Source organism: Rhinichthys klamathensis, unplaced genomic scaffold (assembly GCF_029890125.1).
Source record: "Rhinichthys klamathensis goyatoka isolate OS25496 unplaced genomic scaffold, OSU_Roscu_1.1 h1tg000147l_1, whole genome shotgun sequence".
NCBI lineage: Eukaryota > Metazoa > Chordata > Actinopteri > Cypriniformes > Leuciscidae > Rhinichthys > Rhinichthys klamathensis.
The window spans coordinates 3088354-3107378 of NW_026606682.1; the positions used below are offsets into that span (position 1 = coordinate 3088354).

The 19025-nt window shown below is 37.4% G+C and overlaps 1 protein-coding gene across 1 annotated transcript in view; it reads left to right on the forward strand.

Moving 5' to 3' along the window:
- The window catches only part of LOC130090608 (uncharacterized), a 45645-nt gene extending 29833 nt beyond the window's left edge, over nucleotides 1-15812 (forward strand). The window contains exons 12-17 of the mRNA XM_056258057.1: nucleotides 1558-1710; nucleotides 8107-8236; nucleotides 8341-8373; nucleotides 8673-8773; nucleotides 9675-9758; nucleotides 15611-15812. Of these exons, the coding sequence (XP_056114032.1) occupies nucleotides 1558-1710; nucleotides 8107-8236; nucleotides 8341-8373; nucleotides 8673-8773; nucleotides 9675-9758; nucleotides 15611-15715 (606 nt within the window). The 3' untranslated portion in view covers nucleotides 15716-15812. The remainder of the gene's footprint in view (nucleotides 1-1557; nucleotides 1711-8106; nucleotides 8237-8340; nucleotides 8374-8672; nucleotides 8774-9674; nucleotides 9759-15610) is intronic.
- Nucleotides 15813-19025: the final 3213 nt, after the last annotated feature.

The following is a 19025-nucleotide window of genomic DNA, read 5'->3' on the forward strand; positions in this document are numbered from 1 at the left end:
GCCAAATGCGGGTGTATTTCAGCAGTGGCGTGTAACGCAGTCACTCCTACTAGCCACTTTGGCGGCTTGCATTTTATATATAATATAGACATTTTTCAATTGTAGTCTTTTAAAAGGGCACCTGAAATAATAAACTAAGTGAAATGTAGTGTTGTCAAAAATATAGATTTTTCGATACACATCGATACTGAAATATCTGAAACGCTACCAATACTCATTTTCCGCAGAATAGACACACGACACCAGCTGAGCTTTCTCTCTCTCTCATCTCTCCGACAGCGAGTTACACAGAAACCCGCCTCCCCTCACTCACTCGATTCATTTGCTCCAGATGAATATTGTTGGATACAGGGCTTGGATTTTAGCATGGAATTGCTTGTTTTGATCATAATTTTACTCATTCCTACAAATTTTGAGCTCACACCCAAAATGCGTGCACATAAAACTGCCTCTCAGTACTAAATAGAGTTCTTTTTCGCTGCTTATTGCACTTAAACAGTCAAAGACACACAAAATAATGTAAAAATGCCGGTCTTAACGAGTATTCACGCAAACCACTAGCCACAGTGGCTGGTGAGCAAAACAGTTAGTGTCCAGCCCTGTGTACATCACTGTGAAAACCTGTGACCATTTTTTAGCATGAAACGTCATTTGCAGGCCATTTTTATTATATCAAATCTTTTTTTTAACAGATATTGTTTATTTATTTTAAATTATTTTATATTCTGACCTGTGAATCACTTAGAGCATTATTGATTGATTGATTGATTCATTCATTCATTGATTCATTCATTGATTCATTCTCTAAAATGTTTTTATATTATTATTCATTATTTTATCATTATTGTTATTATTATTTTCTTTTATCACAGCCGTTATTGCATTACCCAGCATTTATTTACTGCATTAACTAGCTTTTAGAAAATAAGCATTACTTACAACAGTAGCCTAAAACAATGATGAAATAGCTGTTATTTTTCCTGAGATGATGTTAGCTGAATGTTGTTACAAAGGCCGAACAAGCCATTGTATTTTAATAAACAATTACAAACAATAAAAAAAAAAAAAAAGTTTTAACAGGAACTTGCATTAAGTAAGTAAACAGGGTCAATTTTGATTTCATGTTGACTTTAAATAGATTATCCACTGGCACCATTTTCTGTAATATCAACATTAGTCACACACCATTCTGTCCCAGAGTTTTGATTTAGCACGTATACTTGTCTAGCACTCTTTGTAATAGCACTGATTTAAGTGTCTTGTTGACGAATGGCAGTCGTTGATTGTACACCTTATACTTGTTACCTCAGTAAGAACCCCTTAACCTAACGGCTATCAATCCTCAGGTTTAACTTTCTTTCCAGCTTCAAATAATATATTACAGCACTTCCAGTGTAGGCTCTGATATACACTTGACAAGAACGCTCTGTGTCAACAAGACCGCTGAGAAATCCGGCTGTGCTTAAGTGTCTGTGGCTGTTAAGTGAGAGGCAGGGAAAAGTTTGCAGTTGGATTAGTTGGAGATGACATGTTCTGGCCTCTCTGTTTGTCTTGCAGCTGATTATCCAGAAGATCCGTATGTGCCAGCAGCTGTGGGCTTGTGAGCCATTTGTCAGTGTGCTGGAGTACCTTCTGGCTGTGGGCAATTACCTCAACCAGAACGCAGGCAAGGACAGGACCAAGGGATTCCGCCTCTCATCCTTAACTAAGGTAGGACCCGCACCGCCAGCAAATGACCTTTGGGCAATGGCGAGGAGAGCAGGGCAAATAAAACATCTTATTGGCATACAGGTTTTATTTCTCTCTCTCTTTTTCTTTCTTTGTTCTATCTGTTCAGCCTTGGTAACAGCATTAACTAATAATATGAGTTATGGTTTTCCTGTTTTCAGCAAGTAGCAGTCTCTGTTTTTAGTCACACTGTGTTGTGCTCACAGCTTTGCACACAAATGAACCAAAAAAATCTCCTGAAATACACACTCTCACATATTCTACCATTCAAAACCAGTAGTGTTTTTTTTAAGAAATACTTTTATCCAGCAAAGTTGCATTAAATTGATCAAAAGTCACTTTAAAGTCTGTTATAATGTTACGAAATAATTCTATTTCAAATAAATGCTGTTATTTTGAACTTTCTATTCAGTCAAAGAATCCTTAAAAAATGCAATGTGGTGTCCACAACATTGATAATAATAATAAATGTTTCTTGAGCAGCAAATCAGCACATTAGAGTGATTTCTGAAGGATCATGTGACACTGAAGACTGGAGTAATGATGCTGAATATTCAGCTTTGATCACAGGAATACATTACTTTTTAATATATATATATATATATATATATATATATATATATTAAAATAGAAAACAGTTATTTTAAATGATGATCATATTTCATAATGTTACAGTTTTTACTTTTTTTTTATCAAATAAATGCAGCCTTGGTGAGCATGAGACTTCTTTTACTGATAAATTAATTAATTAATTGATATATTGCGATTCTTTTTATTAATTTTAGCTTGCATTCATATTGTACCCTAAAGATAAAATACAGTATTTTGTAAATGTATTAAAAATATTCATATATAAATAAATAAATAAGTAATTTTATAGTGTAGAGCGAATGACTCAATTACATCATTCACAGTACTTCATTGGAGTGGGCAATTGCTGTGTTTTTTTTTTTTTTTTTTTTTAGTTTCCAAAAGCTTCAAAAGCATAAATCATTGCTTAACAACCGCAATGATTATGGTCAGTCTGTCTTAAAACATTAATGCTAAAAATCCATTTACTTATAGAGAAAGTGAATAAGATTTTAAGTTCTACCAGAAAGACTCAAAAACAAGCTGTTTAAGAAATACAAAATGAATGAGTGAAGTAATTACTCTTAATTACGGATACCTAATTTACGCATGAGTGACGTACCTGAACAAGTCATCCCGACAGAACTAACGCAAAGCTAGTATTTCCAGAACCCTGTTGTCGCACTCTGTGCATATATGTATTGCGACGTGTATCATATTGTGACATAATTCCCAATACCCTATGGGTTTGTCACGTTTTTATGACTCCATCCACTACACAAATCAGACATGCAGTACCTATGAGTTTCTCTTTGTTCATTTCTACAAACTCTTGCCGCAGAGGCCCAATTCATTAGCCACGCGGCATGGCTTTTTTCCCGAGCTCGCTGAGTCATTAGCGACACATGGTGGTAATTTGTATCGATTTTTGCGGCCAGGATGCTGAAAACCCAGTTCCTCAGTGGCAAGATTTAAGGGCACTTTCACAATAAGCTGAATGACTTCCTCCTTTGCTAATGAGCGCACCATCTCTGTGCTTCCTCCATAGGAACACGACATAGAAGGACGAGAACAGCATTCTTACTCTATGATGAAGTATAACTTTACAGGGCAGTTACAATTTTCAAAAATATCATTTAATATATCATATTTTTGTTACCAGTGTATGAAATTTGAAGATATCACAACATTTAAGACCAATATGTATTTTAAACGTATATTTGACAGGCTTAAATGTATATTTGATTCTGATTGGTCAATTGTAGAATTTTACAGTCAGATATTTTTGTATAATCACAGCTAAATTGTATAAATAACTGTTGTTTTATGTTTCTTTTAAATCCCATCTCTCGTTTTCCCATCACATAAAATAACTTGAAATCAATATTTAATACACTACCATTCAAAGGTTTGGGGTTTGATAGATTTTTTTTATGTTTTTGAAAGTCTTTTATGCTCACCAAGGCTGCATTTATTTGACCAAAAATGCAGCAAAAACAGTAATATTGTCAAATATTATTACAATTTAAAATAAATGTTTTCTATTTTAATATATTTTATAATTTAATTTATTCCTGTGATGCAAAATTGATTTTTTAGCATCATTACTCCAGTCTTCAGTGTCACATGATCCTACAGAAATCATTCTAATATGCTGATTTGCTGCTCAAGAAACATTTATTATTATTATCAATGTTGAAAACCGTTGTGCTGCTTCATATTTTTGTGGAAACCATGATCATTTCTCCTTCCTTCCATGATTTTCATCAATATTAATGCATCCTTGCTGAATAAAAGTCAAGAATCTTACTGACCCAAAACTTTTGGACTTTTTGAAACTGCAAAATATGAGAGATCCTTTTTGAACTAAGCCTAAGCTTTGAACAAACAGTGTATTTGATGCCTCCAGGTCATCTTTTAGTTCTGTAGAATGGGTCCGGGGATTGAAATGGTAAACAAAACAAACTGGAAACAGAGTATAGCCCAATTTTCCACCCATCTGAAGATTAGCATTTAGCCCCCTGTGAGTTTTAAATTAGCGGCTGTTGAAATTGTTGCAGTGGTTTCATGTCTACATGCATTACCATAAAGAATGGGTCTAGAGAGCTTGATATATCGCCACTCTTGTTCTCTACAGGCCTCTTCATATGAAGATCAGTTGAAACAATCACTCTTGAACATGCTCTCTGGTTTTTGTGGCATGCACACTCGCTTTACATATTATTTATTTTAAGAGGATGCAATTTAGATAGGATTGTTTTGTGTTTAGCACTATTTTATGAATTTTCAGTGCTTAAAGGGATAGTTCACCCAAAATGTTTTATTCTGTTGTCATTTTTTTCGCACCCTTTTTGGTGCGTAAATGATACGCCACTCATTTTGCCACTGTTGCCTTGGCTTTTGGCTTGCTTAATTGGGGACATTTAATTTAATATTCAACAATATTATTGATCTGCCTTACTTAAGGTGGATGATGACGCAATTTTCTTCTAGAAACAAACTTTGTTGTATTATTTTCATGTTATCACTGTGAAGCTGCTTTGATACAATATGTATTGTAAAAAGCGCTATATAAATAAAGGTGACTTGACTTGACCCTCAAGTTGTTCCAAACCTGTATGAGTTTCTTTCTTCTGTTGAACACAAAAGAAGATATTTTGAAGAATATGGGTAAACAAACAGTTGATGGACCCCACTGACTTCCATAGTGTTTTTTTCCCCCATACTATGGAAGTCAATGGGGCTCATCAGCTGTTTGGTTACTTATTCATACTTATGGTTGGTTTGGTTAATATTCTTCAAAATATCTTCTTTTGTGAAAAGAAAAGAAAGAAATTCATACAGGTTTGGAACAAGGGTAAGTAAATGATGACAGATTTTTTTTTATTTTTGGGTGAACTGTCCCTTTAAATGATTCACATTACCATTTGATAAGTGTTAAAGCTGCAGTAGGGAGTTTTGAGAAAACGTTGACTTAGCCTGAAAATTTGAACAAGCACAACTTACAGGTCCCACCCCCTTGCTCTCTGCTGCGCGTTCACGACAGGCTCCGCTGTGGAGGGAGGGCTGTAGCGCAGCAGAGAGCAAGGGGGTGGGACCTGTAAGTTGTGCTTGTTCAAATTTTAGGCTAGTAAACAGGGCCACCAATAACAGCGGATAAAAAGTTATATGGCACATTCACTAATAGGGACTAAACGTCAATAATATGCTTTACATTGACTATGGCCTGCCCATACTTTGACTACAAACTTGGTTCTCAAATCATTATGTATTTTCCAATAGCCTACATGTAACTTTATAACGTTGCACTCTTTCTATAAGTTATAAATAGCTAGTAAGATAACGCTAATATAACGGTAACTAACGTTACAGTATGCAAGTAATTATTCTAGCGATATATAATGCTAGATAAGGTGTGCTAGTACATTATTTCAGCAACATGACAAGCCAGTGAATTAGCAGGTTTCAATTTTTGCTTAGCAGAGTGCGTGACATTTTATCTACATGTTGTGCGGCTAGAGTTTTGACACCGAGTCAATGGGCTCTGTGTAATTTTTTCTTTTTCGCTTGTTTATCGTCATCGGTCTTTTTCCTTTTACCTCTTTGTTTTATGAGCAGGTGTCACTCGAGAATGGGCAGTTTAGGTTGTTTCTCCATCATAAGCACAGCTGCAGCACGCCGGCAATCTTGAGTTTGAACGACGGCTCGCGCTCCGGCGCTCGCGCTGTGCAAGAGAGGGGTGTGATCAGCGCGTACACGAGCGTGATTGACACTGCTAAGACACTCCTCCTGGCTCTGATTGGTTGTTCTGACCGGGAGCGTGTATTTCTGCAAATGGCAATAGGACCACTGGGAGGAGCCAGAAGAGCTTGATTTTTTTCACAGATTATCTGTCTCATATTCTACTGTCAGGACATAATGACAGTTTTAACAAATATGTAAAAAATATTTTTTACAAAAGTTACCGACGGCAGCGGCAATTTGTTTTAATCATATTCAGTGAAATCGACACTATAATCCGACAGAACAACATAAATAAAGTGGTTTTAGAAAAAAACCCGAGCTTCTAACTCCACCTGGAGCGTGTTATTTGTTTTGCAAAAATTCACAGCTCCCGGATCATCGGGTCCAATCAGCGCAGGGGGGTGTGAGATCTGACTGTCAATCACAGATCGGGCACACGCCACCCCTCGCGCACGTTACAATCACATGCACACGCCTGAAGTTCGCGCAGTAACGAAGAGTGATGGTGGATGTATCTCGCTTTCAAAACACTAACAAATCAAGTAAGCTCATTTAGAGTATAAATGACGTTAGCAATTGCAATCTATCGGTAGATTAGCCAGGGCAGCATACCTCCAAATACTGCTGATGAGACGGGCGCGTTCACAGATAACCTGGTGCACACGCACTGACGAGCACGAACTCGGTGGGAGGGTATCCGTTGATAGTGGGGGAGGGGCATGAGAGTTGTAAACATTCAAAATTTTGCCTAAATCCACTCAATCTGCCAGACTTGCCGACTGCAGCTTTAAACCTTTGTGAATTAGCAACTATATTTATTCTGCATGATGACTCAAGATATGCATTCCTTATCATTATCACCCTTTAGCCTGCTGTACAAATTCCCAATCTTTAAAAACACTCGTGCGAGGCTGCGGTACTCCAACAGCATTTTTATTGTGTCTGTGGTTAATCAGAGAGCAGAACCTTCAGATGTCAAGGAGATCCTTTTGGAAAAACGTTAACCGGTTTTTCACATGTGCACAATAGAGGTGCTTTTCGGTACAAGGACATTATCCTCCATTTTTAGTTAATGGTAATATGCACGTGGGTGTTGAATTGTCAAACCTCGCTCTTTCTCTGGCCTTGGGCAAGGTATTGGTATTCAGAAATGCGTGCATGTGCGTGCATAAATACTCACAAATGCACACTCACACCCAAGATAAATATTTGTTTACCTGATCCTCTAAATATAACACCCTCTGGTCAGATGGGACATTTGATTGGGGATAAATGACCAATCGTTCCCAAACCTCTGCCCTACTGCCAACACAGACAGCTACCTTTTAAGAAAGCATCCCGATTGTTATGGAACATTATAAGTGACCAATTTGGAACACATTGGCAAATCTCTATGTCACACAAATAGCACTCGGCACTTGACAGACAATTGATTCCAATAGAATTTGTTGTTAATATGCTGCTAATGGCATTAATAAGCATTAAAACACGTATCACACACATTTTTAATATATAAAACAATACTTATTTATATATTTATATTATATTAAATGTAAAAACTAGTTTGTCAGCATTAAATGGAATACAAGTTTATTTATAGTTATTTCTCTTCTGCCATCTTGAATATATTTTATTCATTTTTCACCGAGTTTGTCACAATGCAATTCTGGGAATGCCTTCACTGCAATTTGGCTAAATCAAAATAAGTTTCTATGATGCTTTAAAATGCTGCCTACATAAGGAGCTCACTAGGTTTTGGACACAAAGTAAATCTATCATAAAATAAGAAAATTTTTATCATATTTTACATACATATTTTAATTATATAATATGTTTTAAATTTGTTTATTGTTATACATATGAATTATATCAAATAATATTTTTATTAACTCTTTTTTTCTGTATTTAATGGAAAACAAAGTGTCAAAAAAGTGTCTATGATGCATTAAAATGCTCCCTACATAGGCAGCTCAATAGGTTTCGGAACACAGCAAATGTACCATCTTCTTTCCAAGTGCAGGTGCATGGATAAACACATTCATTATTTTTCCCTCCTTTTTCCAGCTTTCTCAGCTGCGCGGGAACAATCGGAAGTTCACCTTGCTGCATGCCCTTGTGGAGCAGATCATGTTGCGAGAACCACGTTTGGCCACCTTTTTCCTGGAGCTTGCAGAATTCGAGACTGCTTCTGGCGGTACTCTAATCAAAATTTCATTGGAAGGGAAGATGTGATAGATGTTTTTGAGGCTGATTTGATTGAATGCCTTCTGATTGTGTGTTTCTGTGGTTTTCCTGCAGCTTCGGTTAAAGGTCTAACAGCAGAGGTGGATGGTACGTGGTCTTATCTGATGTATTCTGTGATGCTGCTGCACCAAGCTTGTTTTGTAGATGCTTGATTGAGCACTTTTGCTTTCAGAATATCAACAAACCCTTTCACTGTTATATTCAAGTGTGGTCAGGCATTTCATACAATTTATAACTTTTTAATCAGCTGAGCGTTCGATTCAAACCTGTTGCTGCTTGGCTTGCTTGTGCATTAATGCATGAAAGCATTGCAATTTTATTCATAGAGTTTAGCTACTCCATTACAAATTTCCTCAAACAGAGATCCCCCCCTTGTCACTATTTAGTCGTGAAGAACGAGTTTCAGAAGGTCATCCAGTACAGGAAAGCACAAAAACGGAAAAACACAGCGGCCAATCAGCACCCCAAATTCGTCAAAGACTTGAAGGTAAATTTACAGGTTTACCCAATTATTTTTGCTTTGTGTTATTGTACATCACATACTTGGTCTGAATATGAATTTAAAAGAAAACAGAGATATTAGTGTCATGTTTTCTGAGTAATATGATTTATTCAAGTGGTTTCTTCTGTGGAAAATGATTATGTACTTGTCTCTATTTTTCATGCAATAACCATGAATGGGGATTTAAGTTTTTTTCCTTTCTACAAAAGGATGCAAGAATACAGTATATACTATTTGGGCGATATATTCTAAGTCTTTGCAATTTAAGTCGTCACTCAGTTTCAGTGAGCTGATAATGACTGTGATCGGATCTAAGTCAGTGAGTTGAATTTAATCATTTAGATTGATTTTGTGAACTGGATCAAAAGATCTGATTCAAAAGAATGACTTATATTGGACAAATCTACTTTTCTCACTGAATGATGACTTAAATTTCAGTCTCTACCTCACACAAAGCTATCATATTACTTCAAAAGAATATATAATACAGTATAATGCTTTTATGCTCTTTATTAGTCCATTTGGAGCTTGACAGCCCCTGTCCTTATTTATTTCCATTATATTGAAAAGACTGGCCAGGATATTCTTAAAAAAAAAAAGAAAAAAGAAAAAATCCAATGTACTGTATCATTCTTGCACAACTCCATAGAGAAAGGAAGTTAATTTAGATCGTATGAAGTGCAGACCCTTGTGAGCTTGTGGTTTGTTACACCTTTTCACTGTATAAAAGCTTTTTCTGATGTGGTTTGGCTGGAGAGAAATATCAGTGATAAGAAAATCCTCTGAGGATGAGAGCGCTAAGAATGCCAGTGCTACCTCTCCAAAAAACGGAAAGAAGGAAAATGCACACCCGAAACACCTGCTGTTCCTTTATCACCCGCTCTAGATGGCCATCGAGAAGCAAGAGGCTGATTTCAGACAGCTGATGAAGAGGTGTGAGGAGATGAGGAAGCTCTACACTGACATATTGGTAATCCCTGAGTTATTATTTCAATATCTTCTGTTGTGTTGCCTTGAGAGATGGATGGGCCGGAGTCACCGGCTATCTGGAGATTGGCTTTTTCTGCTTATCTGTGCCAGGTGGACTTTGGGAAAGGGGAATATATTTCAGCCCACCCATTGACCAAGGTTACAGTGTTTTTTCCCTCGCACTGTGAGGGACATGATGCTGGATTGAGAATGACTTATGATGACAGTTCTCTATGATGTTCATGGGTTGTTTATAGCACTAAATATGTTATGAGCACAGAAGATTGTCTTGGGTATTTGCTACAAAAATTTGCAAAGCAACTAGAAATGCAGCATTTTAACACATATGATGAAGAAAGAAAGAAAGAAAGAAAGAAAGAAAGAAAGAAAGAAAGAAAGACAATAATTAATACTTAAATACAACAAATGTATAAAAAGTAATATTAAAAAACTTTTAAGTATAAAATAAGAAAAAAAATCAATACAACTGTACATGAAGAAATTTTGCTTAATCAATTTTTTAAACTTTTTTTTTTGCTAATTTATGCCCTTTTGGGCCACCATGCATTTCAAAGTTAATCCTAAAATTCTGCATATAATGACATTTGACACACCACAGACTGAAATTGATCATATTTGTTATGTTGCATTATGCATGCTTCCACTTAAAGGTTTGGGGTCAGTATGATTTTTAATTGTTTTTAAAGAATATTAATTCTGTTATTTAGCAAGGACACATTAAATTGATCAAAAGGGACAGTGAAATTATTTATAATGTTTCAAATGATTTGTATTTCAAATCAATGCTGTTCCTTTAAACTTTCTATTCATCAAATAATCTTGAAAAAATGCATCATGATTTCCACAAAAATATTGTTTTTAAAAACAGTCAATGTTGATATTGATAATAATAAGGAATGTTTCTTGAGCAGCAAATCATCACATTAGAATGATTTCTGAAGGATCATGTGACACTGAAGGCTGCAAATGATGCTGAAAATTCAGCGTTGCATCACAGAAATAAATTACATCTTAAAATATCAAACAGAGCGATTTCAATAGGGTCCTTGCACCATGGGTTTTTGGTCCCTATATATATTCAAATAGACAACAGTTCTTTTAAATTGTAATAATATTTAAATGCAGCCTTAGTGAGCAAAAGAGACTTTACCGACCCCAGGCTTTTAGACAGTAGTGTATGTGTTATGTTTCTACTCAGAGGTGGACAAAGTACACAACTTCCTTACTTGAGTGAAAGTACAGATACTACTGGTCAAATATTACTCCGTTACATGTAAAAGTACAGAAGTACTCGTTTTAAAAAGTACTTAAGTATCAAAAGTAACTGTCAATGCATTGTTTTTATTATTGTTGTATGTAATATGCCTCTGAATCTATGCCTGCCTACCTACCCTCATATCAATATCAAATTGATTTCTAGAACACAGTTCCAGTAGTGGGATTGAATGTGAGATTGAATAAGTGCTCTCAATAACGTCCACAATGGTTTCGGACACCCAAAGGGCTGTTCCCTCAAATAGTGCCTCATTTAAAGTTTTTTGGCTTTTAGTATGAATATGTTAGCCTTACTGTTATCTATAAGCTAGTGTGCTCCAAAACAATGACAAAATTCGCATTTAGAAGACCAAACCCAACGTTGAAAATGAAAATCAGGTTGATGTCAGAATCCAACGTCAGATTGACGTTAATCTCCAACGTTGGACAGCCGTTGAAAATGAAAATCGGGTTGACGTCAGAGTTGGGTTCTGATGTCAACCCGACTTTCATTTCCAACCAAGATCCAACGTCTGTCCGATGTTGGATGCTGATGTCAACCCGAATTTCATATCCAACCAAAATCATCAACTGACTGACGTTACTACTTTCTACTCAAGGACCTTGACAGATATGTAGTGGAGTAAAAGAAACAATATTTGTCTTTCAAATATAGTGAAGTTAAAGTAAAAGGTTTCCAGAAAAAAATAATACTCAAGTAAAGTACAGATACTCAAGTAAATGTACTTTGTTACTGTCCACCTCTGTTTCTACTCATTTCTGACAGAAAACAAAACAAAACAACTGCTTTTTGCTTTAAAAGCCCAGTTGGGCCAAATCAGGGGCCACAAAAATACACAGCTTACTTAATAATAAAGGAAAATAACAAATTCTTAAGCATTGTCCTTTTCCTCTGTTTGTTACATGTATTTTATTTTCCAACTGTCCCAATTTTCTTCAAGACTGTGAGTGTTTCATTGTGAACATTTGACAGGATGAGGAGCGAGTCTCCTGCCAGTGATGAGAATTGCTTTAGTTTTACAATTACAGCCCAACTTTTAGCCTTGGGCAAAAATACAGCAAACAGCAACTTGGGGCTGTGGAGCCAGGAATTATGGAAAGAATAGAGCCAGGATGAAGAGAGAAACTGAGAGGAATGGGAAAATGAGCAGTTTTTATTTTTTTGGCTATTAAATAGTTTCTACTAGAATAGGTTTTCATGCTTGAATGTTCAAAAAACACCCTGCAACACACATATTTGACATTGTTCCAGCTATTCTCTTCCCAGTCTGTCAGTAACACTCTGTTTAGTCTCTAGGAAGCCCCGCCTTCTGAAAAACGCAGTGCTCTGATTGGTCGGCTGGATCAGTGTGTTATGATTGGTCAACCGCTTCGAGCGTGTTTGGGAAATGTCCCACCCCTTACCATAACCACGAGTTTCAACACACTACTAACTAACTCAACCAGGCCTCGTGCCTTTATTTTACGTATGCCTTGAGCAGGAATTATTTAAATTAGGAATATTGTGACTTGTCAAGATTACAAAGACTAAACTCAAGATTACAATGAAGGCATTTCAGGGAGTTACTGATATACAGAATAACTCCCTTTGCAGGGATTTTGTGCTTTGTAACTTTGCAGACCTTTTTCATGCTCAAACAACAACATAAACACACTAAAGAAAGCTGAAAATGTAAATAAATATATAAATAAAAATAAGCATAATTGGACTAGTACCTTTTAACTAGTATGACTTATGGATATTAGTGAAACATTTCAAGGGAACATTGACTAGAGTCCTGTTTACACCTAGCCTGACTTCGTCATACTCATATTCTAGTCAGAATGTGAGTCTGATACTGCTCCATAGGGCTTTGATTGTGAGGCGTGTCTTAACCGAACCAGGAAAAACAACAACTCTGCACTCAATTGGATAGACCTACAACCAATCAGAGCAACGCAGTAAGTGTTTTTTTTATGAGCTACGCAAATTGTCTACAGAACTCAACTGCACGCACGCTGGAAGAAGTAGTAAAATAATGAGTGTTGCTTCTTTTACTTGGTCCTTGAGTGCGACCAAAGGAGAAACCACAACGACCACAGGGTTCTCCAGCTGCAGTCATCTCTGAGGGAAACCAGTTCAACCCAAGCGCTCTTTGATAACGTGATGATTACGTAACTGTCCATCATCTCATAAAGCCCGCCCTGGCAATTTGATTTGCCCGACTAATTCTGAACCGATCATAATTACTCCTCAATGGATCGAGTCCAGACCGATTTTCCCGACCAAAAAATGTTGTGGGCGGGGTACAGGCTGGCATCCAGGCTAGTTTACACCTGGTATTAAGATGCGTTTTGTTCGATCGGATCACAAGTGGACGACACTAAGTACAGGTGTAAACGTGGTCTAAACCGTTTTGATCTTGTCCACTTTCAATCACTTCCAGAGGAAGACGAAAACTCATTTGACCAGCTTTCTTTCATAGTGTAAACGCTCATGTGTTCGAATGCGTTCAAACAGCCACAAAACACCGCCTACTCTCCGCCTGCTGACTCAATGCACAAGCGCGCTAGCCAGACGGGATTTAAACTTTGTCGGCTGACCCAAGTTTAGGTTGAAGATGAAAAACGTACCAAGCACCAGTGGCGGTTCTACATTGAATTACACCCTGGGCGAGACCCCCTTCAAGCGCCCCCCCCCCCCCCCCCCCCCCCACACACAAGAAAAAAAAACAACAACAATAAAATCACATACCGTTCATTTGGAAAAAAAAAACAGTAAGAAAATCCAGTTATTTTGCTATATTAATCTAACTTTCAGGGAGGAACCATTAGCTCATTGGTTACTGCCTCGAATTCTATGCATGGCACACTTTTAGTTATGACTTGTTAAACTATACTTTGTCACGAAATAGAGTTTTTAAAAGTGAAAGTGGCCGAGAGATACTTAGTAACACAATACTTATCTCTTAAATAATTTCTAATAACTCTAATATTAACAACTATCCAAACTGTTTTAGACCTAAAATAGCTTAGGCCTTAAATGTCAGAGAAAAGGACAGAATCAGAGATTATTTTTTAATAGAAAATTGTACTTTGCATATTATAGGCTACTGTAAAAACACATAATTATAGTTGATTTTAGTTGATCATTATGAAAATTATTTTCATTTCATGAATATAGTGACCAAAATGATCACGGTTAAACACAGAATCTTGTTCAAAAAGTAGGCCTAATACACAATGAAATCTATTCACCAAGTTAATAACATTAAAGATGATGGCCAAATTTTAAAGGAGTGTGTTTTATGTTATCTAATGACATGTACACGTTCAAATAAACTTTTGACAAAAAAGGTTTTATTAAAAGATAAACCTCGCATATTTCAGCCTTTAAATCATCTTTATAAAAAGAAAGGGTCAATAAAGATAAATTCCTGACATTTATAATGCACAGTAGCTTATTTTTTATTATTAATAGTAAAATTCGGTCCGATTTTCCCATGGCTGTCGTTGCTATACAACCATGCACTGCGCTCTCCACAACGACAAAGAAGTTTTAGTAGCTAATGGATTTCCACCACAGAAAAACGCTTGCTGTAGCTCTGCTAAAAGATTTATTTACGGAGAAGAGAAAAACAGCCACGTGTTTGGGTGCACCCCCATACTGAAAAGATTAAAAATGTTCATCTCGCTGCTCCTGGAAAAAATGAGCGCGTCGCTTCAATTATGAGCGCGCTTCCCGTGCGCCTACATTTGAAATAAGGACCTCGAGCGCGCAAAAGACACGATATGTGAACGGCCCCTTGGTGAGTTACCTCCAATCTGGAGACCCCCTTGACATAGCTTCTGTGCACGGCACCTTCTCAGCAAGCAGGGGCGCCATTGGCAATAATTGAATTGAAATTATAGAAAATAGAAAACCTTCGCGGCGCAGAGGATTTTTTTTAACTGCTTGTGCCGCCCCCCATGTGACATGAAAAAATGCCGCCCCGGGCGACTGCCCGGTTCGCCCGTGCCTAAAACCGCTACTGCCAAGCACAATGTTCTCTCACCATTCCTGATTTCTAACACACACTCACAGCGTTCGGAGTGATCATGTGGCTGTCAGAGCAGAAACGAAAGCTGATGCTCTCCATGTTTTTCCATCGTCTCCAGTCGCGTTCATATGTAAATTGCGCGAGCTTATTTGTGCATCAGATCGAAAGATCTGAAGAAACCCATACATTTACCCTCCCATAGACCCTTCCCTCGAAGAAATCAGGACAGAAGTGGTTGAAAGTGGACAAAAGAGACGGATTAAAACACCAGGTGTGAACGGGAATGTGTCTCCCTCGTCTACTTGTGATCCGATCGACCAAAACGCATCTTAATACCAGGTGTAAACATTGCCAAGGTGGTATTTGGATGTTTTGATTTGATCAGAGGAACTATATTAGAACTTTTAAATTTTGTATTTTGACTTTGAAATAGACGGTAACAGTCACAATATGAAGCAATTTTGATTGTATCAAGTGTTATATAAATAAACTTGACTTGACAATATCACTGTTCATTTGTTTTCTTTTTCGTCCACAGGTAAAATTCGGAGAGCCTTTGGATCAAGACTCCCAAGAACTTTTCGGATGGATTTGCCAATTTATTAATGACTTCAAGAAAGTATACTCTGAATACGCTCATTGATCCTGAATTTCCGTTCAGATAGACACATCTAATGCAGTAGGTGTTCGTACAGTCTGTGTGAATTGGCACCTGCTTTCTCAAACATTTCAAAGGCGAGATGAATTACATAGACTTACCTACAGACTACGACCAATGTTTTCTGGATCTTTCCCAGTGCTGGTGTTTGGTTCGATTTGATTAAAAGGATCATGCGGTTCTTTGACCCGGTGCCACTGCAAAAAGCTTGGATTGATTTTCCAAGCAGGAGCAAACATTTACTGGAGCCACATATCATTTTTGTTCTTTTAGAGTGTATGTATAATGGATATTAGTGATACATTCACAGATGGCTGGTGTGAAAGAGGCATTCTGGTTCAGACAGCCACTTGAATGGTTTCCTCGTGTGTCTGGCTGCTGAATCTCCGACTCTCTGTGGCCTTGAGCGTGTGTGAATTTTCTCGATGATACCGAATCGAGTCCTCTGTGGCGGTTCAGCACAGGACATCTGCATTTCACACTATTCAGAACAGACCCCTCTTCATTTTTCTTTGGATTTCATTCATAAAATGAAGAGGACGAATTAAAGAAGAAACGAATCTTTTTGAAGTCTGATTTCCTGCGCATAACACTAGGATTTACATGCTCGTGACTCGTAATCCTTTTGTAATGAACGTCCGTTGCAGTTTTTCTGCCGTTGCAGGGATAGTTCAGCTAGAAATGTAAAGGCTTTCATCATTTACTCATCTTCACGCCGTTCCAAACTCATGTGACTTTCTTTCTTCTTTGGAGCACAAAAGAAGATGCTTGGCAGAATGTTTAAGCCGCTCTTTTCCGTTTAATGACGAATGATGCTAAAAGCATTTTTCAAAGTAGCCTATAGCATTTGTGTACTATATTAAAGCGCTTCTATTTCATTTTAAGCACTATTTTAAGTTTTTAGGGCCTTCAGTTAATATGTGACCAATTATTTTAAACCACATAGCAGAGTAGCAACACAACTGTGTAAATATGACCTCGTGACCTATTTGTTGTGGGCTACGGAAACAGATTCATTGTACAGTATAACAAGCAAATGAAGTGAGTATTGCGCCCTGCGGTAGGGTACATAAAGTATTTCATGACCTGCAGGAGTTTGTCAGCTCAAATTCTCTGCTTAGTCAGACAGAAAATGCTTTCCTTCTACCATGTGGCAAAAATTGAGGTTTTTTTTACTGAAATGAACTTGACTGCACAGGGAATGAGTAAACCAAACAAGCTTAATTTGTCTTCTGAAATCCACTGATTTGCATTAATAGTCATCTTAATTGACACTTTTATCAAATAAATCATTAAAACGACTCTTCTGGTATCACTTAAATCATGTCCTGCTGTCACTCTCACTTCCCTTAGTGTGCTTTTTCAAAAAAAAAAAAAAAATGTTATACTCTGTGACCATGTTTGGTTTAGAATAAAAGTGGGGATTACACACAGGGCTTTTACGATGACATTAGTTTAAATCGCTACATCTGTTCATCTTCTTAGGTACTCAGCTGTTGCTTTGTTACCTTATATTTGACCTTAACTGGCTTGTTAATGGCCATACAAAGAGTTGGAAGCCAAAACTGTTTTCTCACATGTTTTAATGTCTCCCTTGTAGGGTTGGGTATCGGTTGGGTTTTATCCGATACCAGTACCTACTCTGTATTTTTTAAACGGTTCCGGTGCTTAAACGGTTCTTGAAACGGTACTTAAGAAAACGAAACCGCACACACTTTATCAAAAAATAATACCCTTTTATTTACAGGGCCAAACTGGACACAATATTAACTTAAATCTTTAAACAATATAAATACAAGTAACATATGGTAATAATAAAACCAATATAAAATACAAATTTTTACATTACATTTTACACATTTACATAATATCAAATAAATCAATATTGTATCAAACAATGTAATAATACTGGAGATTAATAGAGATTACTAGCAGAGCTGCCAACTCTCACGCATTGACCCTTTTCACACGCTCTCACGCACGCCACACATCCATTTTCTCACGCAGAGAAAAATCGCGGACAAAGAGGACACCGACAGACAAGACAGAGAAGATTACTTTTGATACGGAAAAAATCCACAGCTGTCAGATTCTGTCAATATTTGTACGAGATTCACACAATAAATAACGTTTTGGCTCTTTGAAATGTGACAGATCGCTGTAGCGCGTCAGTTCAAACGGCACGTGATACAGCAGCCTAATACACTGCTTCTTAGCTACGCAGCGTTGAGTGAACCTATGAAAGAGAACATATCTGGTTACTGGTGTAACCTATGTTCTCTCAATAGGGAACGAGACACTGCCAAGCTCCTCGCGCTGCCGACCAGCTTCCTTTTTCGACAGAGAAATCTGAGGAGCAGATGGCGCGCGCGCGCCAACATAATATGACGATGTAAGTGCGTCGAGGCGGCGCCCGCGCCATTAGCCAATGAATCGGCTTGATTCTATATGGGATTCAGACTATCGGCACACCCAGAGGGCGTTCTGACGCTTAATTTTACACGTGAAATGCAGCCAAACCTTGCGAGCAAGAGCGCGCTTGCGAGACAGAAGAGACTGTGCGTGTGTGTGTGTGTGCCTAATTAAGTCAGGCACCGAAATCAGGCACCGAAATTGTCGTTCTTATTCGGTCTGATTACTACCGTTTACGTCGGAACCGGTTCCCTATTGGCACCGAGTTTCGGTACCCAACCCTACTCCCTTGTCTGCTGCCGAGCTGAATGGTTTAATTCATACAGCTGGTACAGTAAGCGTACTGAAAGTGATCTGTAAAATCAAGGTCTGCTGGTCATCTCTGCTGCATTGATGGAGGGTGTCGAACACAACACACATCCCTGAATCTGAATCACTTTTTCAGATAATGGTAGAATTTATAAAGCTAATAAATGCTGTTTGCAAATGAAAGTATTACTATCTGAACAAACCCCTAACCTTACATATTACACCTTTGCATTCAATTTGTCCCATTAAATAAAAGGAAAGTGAATTAAAATTTTCATTATTTTTATAATGGTTATGTTTTTAGGAGACGCGTCACACACACACACACACACACACACACACACACACACACACACACACACACACACACACACACACTTTTATGTTAGATGCGATTTGATAGCACTACTTTCAATTCAGCAAAGAATCCTGACAAAAATGTTTCATGATTTCAACATAAATATGAAGCTGTTTTCAACATGGATAATAATCAGAAATGTTTCTTGATCATCAAATCATCATATTAGAATGATTTCTGAAGGATCATGTGACACTGAAGACTGGAGTAATGATG